This window comes from Gekko japonicus, unplaced genomic scaffold (genome assembly GCF_001447785.1).
Source record: "Gekko japonicus isolate JY-2015 unplaced genomic scaffold, Gekko_japonicus_V1.1 scaffold4159, whole genome shotgun sequence".
NCBI classification, from domain to species: domain Eukaryota; kingdom Metazoa; phylum Chordata; class Lepidosauria; order Squamata; family Gekkonidae; genus Gekko; species Gekko japonicus.
In genome coordinates this window covers 39,436-46,497 of record NW_015166559.1, presented here as the reverse complement: position 1 = coordinate 46,497, position 7,062 = coordinate 39,436, and the positions used below count along the sequence as shown (strand labels likewise).

Genomic DNA, 7,062 nt, shown 5'->3' with positions numbered 1-7,062 from the left:
GCAGAGTCTCTGCCACTGAGCCAGGGTCTCAGGTCAAGGTCTTTCCCATCACCTCCTGCCTGGTCCTTTTAGCTGGAGATGCCAGGGACTGAACCTGGGACCTTCTGCATGCCAAGCAGAGGCTCTGCCACTGAGCCAGGGTCTCAGGTCAAGGTCTTTCTCATCACCTCCTGCCTGGTCCTTTTAACTGGAGATGGCGGGGATTGAACCTTGGACCTTCTGCATGCCAAGCAGAGGCTCTGCCCCTGAGCCAGGGTCTCCGGTCAAGGTCTTTCTCATCACCTCCTGCCTGGTCCTTTTAAACTGGAGATGCCGGGGATTGAACCTGGGACCTTCCGCATGCCAAGCAGAGGCTCTGCCACTCACTGAGCCAGGGTCTCAGGACAAGGTCTTTCTTATCACCTCCTGCCTGGTCCTTTTAAACTGGAGATGCCGGGGATTGAACCTGGGACCTTCTGCATGCCAAGCAGAGGCTCTGCCACTGAGCCAGGGTCTCAGGTCAAGGTCTTTCTCATCACCTCCTGCCTGGTCCTTTGAACTGGAGATGCTGGGGATTGAACCTGGGACCTTCTGCATGCCAAGCAGAGGCTCTACCACTGAGCCAGGGTCTCAGGTCAAGGTCTTTCCCATCACCTCCTGCCTGGTCCTTTGAACTGGAGATGCCGGGGATTGAACCTTGGACCTTCTGCATGCCAAGCAGAGGCTCTGCCACTGAGCCAGGGTCTCAGGTCAAGGCCTTTCTCATCTCCTCCTGCCTGGTCCTTTTAACTGGAGATCTCAGAAGCTTAGCAGTATCAGCCCTAGTTAGTCCTTGTATGGGAGACCACCAAGGAAGTCCAGGGTTGCTATGCAGGGGCAGGCAAGGGCAAACCACCTCTGTTCTTCTCTGCCCTGACCTGGATGGCCCAGGCTCGCCTGATCTCATCAGATCTTGGAAGCCAAGCAGGGTTGGTCCTGGCTAGTATTTGGAGGGGAGACCACCAAGGAAGTCCAGGGCCACTACGCAGAGGTAGGCCATGGCAAACCACCTCTGAATGCCTCGTGGCTCGGAAATCCTGCGGGGTTGCCACAAATTGGCTGCGACTTGACAGCAAAAAAGAAAAGTGGTGGAGCTGTAAGATCAGGACAAGAAACTTGGATCTCCGTCTTTTCCGTTTCAAAACCTGGCTGGGCTCAAGTCGCTCACTGAAGGCTGGAACGGAAGGACGTTATCTGAACCGGTCCTCCTTAGCACTGAGACGGCTCTCTTCACCCAATCTTCTTCCGCCAGCTGCTCCATACTGGTCCAAAAAGCCCCAGAGCCATATCTACGGGCCGGGAGAGAATGTGCGCCTGCCCTGCGAGGCCTACGGGAAACCCAGACCGGAGGTGGAGTGGAGAATAAACGGGATTCCGCTAAAAAGTGAGTGAGCGGGCGGGCGGGGAATTTTCGAGGTAAGGCGACGCGGCTCCTGAACCTCCAACTTCCCCTCCTGTGCCTGAATTCTTGGTTGGGTTTCAGATCTGCCGCCGGACCCGAGGAGGTTGCAGCAACGCGGAGCCCTTATCCTCAGCCAGGTGGAGCCCAACGATACCGCTGTGATCCAGTGCCACGCCCACAACAAACATGGCAGCCTCTTGGCCAACGCCTACATCTACGTAGTCCGTGAGTGCCTCTGTTTATCTCGGGTCAGAGCGGGGCCAGGGAAGGTCGGCTTCAGAGGTCGGAAAGGTGGCTGCTGAAGGGCCCGTCGCTACAACAGGGCTGTTAATCTCGCTTAAAATGATGGGATGCTTGGGGGAGGGTGTCAGGGACCCCTCTGAGCAAACGTTTGGCTTGCATAGTCTGACTTTTCCAGGTAAAAGGGGAGGTCACTGAAGGTGACCTGGAGCTGGCATGGAAAGCTGTTGCCATGGGGCTGGGGGGGGGACCGGACCCTTCAGAGGTATTGCAGGCCCCTTCTCTGAATTTTCAGCTTTCATTACAAGGGAGGTATTGCAGGCCCCTTCTCTGAATTTTCGGCTTTCATTACAAGGGGGAGGATCTCTCCCTGATCAGTACAAGAGGGAGGATCTCTCCCTCGAAGGCCGTTTAGAGGCGGGAGTGAGAGTGGTGTGCCCCAGTGCCTCAAATTGGAGAGCCAGTTTGGTGTAGTGGTTAAGAGCGCAGGCTCTAATCTGGGAGAACCGGGTTTGAGTCCCCACTTCTCCACTTGCAGATGCTGGTGTGACCTTGGGTCAGTCACAAGTTCTCTCAGAGCTGTTCTCGAAGGAGCAGTTCTTGAAGGAGCTCTCTCAGCCGGTATCTGTTCTGGTGTCTGTTGTGGGGAGGGGAAGGGAAAGGAGTTTGTAAGCCGCTCTGAGACTCCTTTGGGTAGTGAAGGGTGGGGTATAAATCCAATCTCTTCCTCCTCCTCTTCTTCTTCATCAACCCCCCCCCAAGCCCCCCAGTGGCCTGCCAACACGTTCTGTTTATCCATCTGAGCCACATGGGTGTGTTGTACTGGACAGAGTGGCGGACTAGGACTGAGCAGCTCAGGTTTGGATCCCTGTGACTTGCATCTGTGGATAACTAAATCTGCAAATCAGGGCCATGTGGAGCCTAAAGAGATTTTTCAGCAAACCCGGGGCACTCCCCAAGTGTGCAGAAAAATCACATATAAGAAAAATACATGGGATTGAAATCCCCCCTGTATAGCTTCTGCCCTCACGCCTGTCCAGGAATGAGGGGCAAGCCTATACTTTTCAGTACATTAAACAATAACACCCAGAAAGGTAGGCTACACTCTCTGGATGCCTAACATCTTTGCCACCAGGAATCTCTAAACTTAATCCCTCACCAGCCTGAGATTAGAGACTCCAGAATCTCAGTTGGCATCTGGGATTTAACACATTAGCAACTCAATCCAGAGCTGTGCAGCTAATCTTACCAAGCTAGCGCAATTTGGTGAGCAGAAGGCACAGGAGTTTAGCCTTGAGATCTCAGTTACAACAATACAGACACATTAACAATAGAAATAGTTTTATTCAGTACAGAACTTAGCAATTAGACTAATAAGGATTTCAAAACAAGAAAACTTATGGCTCTTGGCCCTCACTAAACATTAAAGAGATCTACATAATTACCAGAGATTATCTATAGTCCAAGATTGTCCAGGGTTATAGTCCAGGTACCATCTTTGTGCAAGCATGCAGCCATGTGCTCAGCCTCACAAAGGAGTTCTTTGTCTCTCCCTGAGACAGCATTACCCAGGTGCAGTTCAACCAAGTAGAGAGAGCAAGGAAAATCTGAGCTCTCTTCCAAGGGGCAGACAATTAAAAAACCCAATCTAGTCGCAAATTAGCCCTGACCAGGAGCCAATTGGAGTAGACATAGGAGTGTCCAGTTGTTGAGTTGCCATGGGTGCAACACCTGAATGGCTAGAGCTCTGAAGGCCACACCTGCAGTCATGTGACCCCCAAATTCCAGCTAGTCTATGGGCTACGTGCCTTCTGACATGCTTCGGCTACGTGAGCTTCTCTGACATGCTTGGCAGAGCCATCTGGTCTCTGTCAGCATGGAAGTGTGAAGAATGTGGGGTTATATGGCAGGGCTATTGAGGCCATTTGACTTCAACAGGAACAAGGCACAGCATGATATCAGCAAGACATTCCAGGGGAAGACATGAAACCTTTAGAAATCAATATTTCTATACACACACACCCCCATAAATACCCCCTGGAAAGTTGCTCCCCTTGGCTGTGGCGGTGGAGGAGGACTCAATGAAGCTGATGGGCAGTAGGTTCAGGACGGACAAAAGGAAAGACTACTTTACACAGAGAGTTTTTAAAGTGGGATTCACTGCCAGAGAATGTCGTGATGGCCACAGGAATAAATGGTTTTCAAAGGGAATTAGATTCGTGGGGAATAAGTCTATCAATGGCTACTAGCCATGGTGACTGAGGGGAACCTCCACATTCAGAGGCACAAAAACTCTGAATCCAAGAGCTAGTAGGCAACATCAGGGGAAGACCTTGTCCACCATGATCTATTGTTGGCCTTCCAGAGGAACTGGTTGGCCACTGTGTGAGACGGGATGCTGGACTGCTGGTCTGATCCAGCAGGGCTCTTCTGATGTTCTTATGAAGGTCTTGGTCTCTCTGCCCTGTCATTGGCCCTCCAGAGGAACTGATTGGCCACTGTGTGAGACAGACTGCTGGACTGCTGGTCTGACCCAGCAGGGCTCTTCTGATGTTCTTCTCAGGGGAAGGCCTCGGCCTCTCTGCCCTGTTGATGTCCCTCCAGAGGAACTGATTCGCCACAGCGTGAGACAGGAGGCTGCACTAGAGGGACCTCTGGTCTGATCCAGCGGGGCTCTTCTGATGTTCTTATGACCCTGGCTGCTGCTTCCGGTAGGCTTACCAAGTCCCCCCGGGGGCGGGGAACCCCCCGCCCCAGAGGCCCGTTCCCCGCCGGCGGTGGATCGGGCCCCGGGGGGAATTCCACCCCGACGTGCACGTCACCAGGAAGTGAGGCGACCACGCCGGGCACACTGGGGGCGGGGCCACAGTCATCTGAGGGAAAACTCTATGGTTTTCCCTCGATTGGTCGTGGCCCCACCCCCAGCGTGCCCAGCGTCGTCATGTCACTTCCTGGTGACGTAGATGGGATCGACCTGGCAACCCTAGCTTCCGGCCTGACAGCAGCGGACACTGGCAGCCGCTGTGGGCCTGGGATCAAGAGACTGGACACTAACAGTTTCTCCACACCCGAGTGCAGTGGCGGCAGGCACAAGCAGCTGCTGTGGCTTGGGCGTGGCAGCAGCAAACGCTGGCTGCCAGGCCCAGTGTCCGTTGTGGGCTCAGCAATGGGGTGTGTGTGAATATGGGATATGGGATTCCCCCCCTTGTGAGTCTGACGGGCCTTCCCTTGCTTCTCTATTGTTAGTAATTAAAACTTTTATTTCCTGCCTTTCCTTGTGGTTCAAGGCGGCTTACAATAATAGTTAAAAACAGGGCTCTTTTTGTAGAAAAAGCCCTGTCATTAGCATAACAGGCCACACCCAACAGCAGAAACTCATTCGCATATTAGGCCACACCCCTGATAGTACAGCTAATTAGCATATTAGGCCGCACCCCCATTTCACCAGAAGTGTGGTCATCCAGCCACACCCACCTTTCCCTTCTTATTCTGTTTACCTTGTTTGTTGTCCAAACCCAGGGCCTTTTTTTTTGTAGCAGGGACTCCTTTGCATGTTAGGCCACACACCCCTAATGTAGCCAATCCTAATGAGTTTCTGCTGTTGGGTGTGGCCTACTATGCTAATGCGTTCCTGCTGGGCGTGGCCAACTCAGGAGCCAGCCGTAACTCCGTTCCTGTGCGTTCCTGCCCAAAAATAGCCCTGGTTAAAAACATTTTCGGTTTTTTAAGAAATAGCAAACCCCACGTCTGTCCCCGCTTCCCAAGATGTCTGCCATTCAAACTCCCTCAACAGCCCTGGCAAGCAAGCAGGCCAGTGTCCAAGGAAGGGCTCTCCTTCACCTCTTCAGGGAGTCCATTCCACAGGGCCAGGTAGGGTTCCCAGCCCCCCCCCGCCTCTGATCTGGCTGACTGGTGGGGGGGACTTACTGACAGGAGAAGCAGACCTAGTTCGCTGTTGCTGGCGTCATAGCAATGTCATTTCTGGAATGTTCTCGAAATGAGAGAAGGAGAAGAGATTGGATTTATACCCTGCCCTTCACTCGGCGTCTCAGAGCGGCTTACAATCTCCTTTCCCTTCCTCTCCCCACAGCAGACACCCTGTGAGGGAGGTGGGGCTGAGAGAGCTCTTTCGAGACCGGCCCTTGAGAGAACAGCTCTGAGAGAACTTGTGCCTGACCCAAGGTCACGCCAGCTGCTGCACATGGAGGAGTGGGGAATCAAACCCGGTTCTCCAGGTTAGAGTCCTCCACTCTCAACCACTACACCAAACTGGCCGGCGTAATCGCATTGCTGGCGCTGTGGTGACACCCTGATATTTGGGCAGAAGCTCTGTTGTTGAAGCCATTTTTACCACAGCATTTTTGTCCAAATACCAGAATATCACTGCAGTGCCCGTGAAGCAACAATGTCACTCCCAGTGCACTCTGGAAGTGTCATCACTGCATTACCTGTGACGAGGTCTATACCTCCCTCCTGCTCCCGGTCAGTCCCATCCCACCAGGTGCCAGGAGGGACAACCAGAGCTGAAACGGAAAATGCCCAGCCTCTGGTCACTGCCGGATGGACCCCCCGCCCCCCAAGTGGTGGGGTAGTCAAGAGACGGCTGCCTGGCGACCCTAGTTGGCTCACAGGGACGTATGGAAGGAGATGGTCCTTTAGGTTTCCCCAGTGTGTAGCTACGGGGCTGGTTCAGTGTGCTTTTGGATTCTCCCCGAAGCGGTAGGGGTTTAGTCGGTGGGTTGGAACCAGCTGTTTGTTTAGCTAGTGCCCTGTGCCAGACATCTGCTCGATTTCCTCCAGGCCTGCCAGCACAGATCCTGACCCCAGACGACATGAGCTACAGCGTGGTGGAGAACCAAACTGCCTTGTTGCACTGCAAAACCTTTGGGGCACCTGGACCCACGGTGAAATGGTGAGTTCTCCATTCCTAGCACTCATCCCGCTGTCAACTCACCCACCCCAAATGTGCCATGGCTCGCTTTGTCCTTAGTTTGTACCACCTCCGTATGTCATCTTTGTGTGCGTGTGTGTTTGTGCAAGGCTCTTTTTGTAGAAAAAGCCCAGCAGGAACTCATTAGCATAATTGGCCACACCCAACAGCAGAAACCCATTAGCATATTAGGCCACACCCCTGACAGCACAGCTCATGAGCACATGTTACCAGAAGTGTGCTCATCCAGCCACACCCACCTTTTGCTTCTTATTCTGTTTACCTTGTTTGTTGTCAAAACGGTCCAGGGCTTTTTTTGTAGCAGGAACTCCTTTGCATGTTAGGCCACACACCCCTAATGTAACCAATCCTAATGAGTTTCTGCTGTTGGGTGTGGCCTATTATGCTAATGAGTTCCTGCTGGGCGTGGCCAGCTTGGGAGCCAGCCGGAACTCTGTTCCTGTGCATTCCT

At 53.2% G+C, this 7,062-nt stretch overlaps 1 protein-coding gene across 1 annotated transcript in view; it reads left to right on the top strand.

Annotated features, from left to right (window-relative positions):
- The window catches only part of LOC107111386 (neural cell adhesion molecule L1-like), a gene marked incomplete at its 3' end in the record, with an annotated part of 97,915 nt that overhangs the window by 54,639 nt on the left and 36,214 nt on the right, over positions 1-7,062 (top strand). The window contains exons 10-12 of the mRNA XM_015412352.1: positions 1,271-1,402; positions 1,502-1,645; positions 6,461-6,572. Coding sequence (XP_015267838.1) covers positions 1,271-1,402; positions 1,502-1,645; positions 6,461-6,572 — 388 coding nt within the window. The remainder of the gene's footprint in view (positions 1-1,270; positions 1,403-1,501; positions 1,646-6,460; positions 6,573-7,062) is intronic.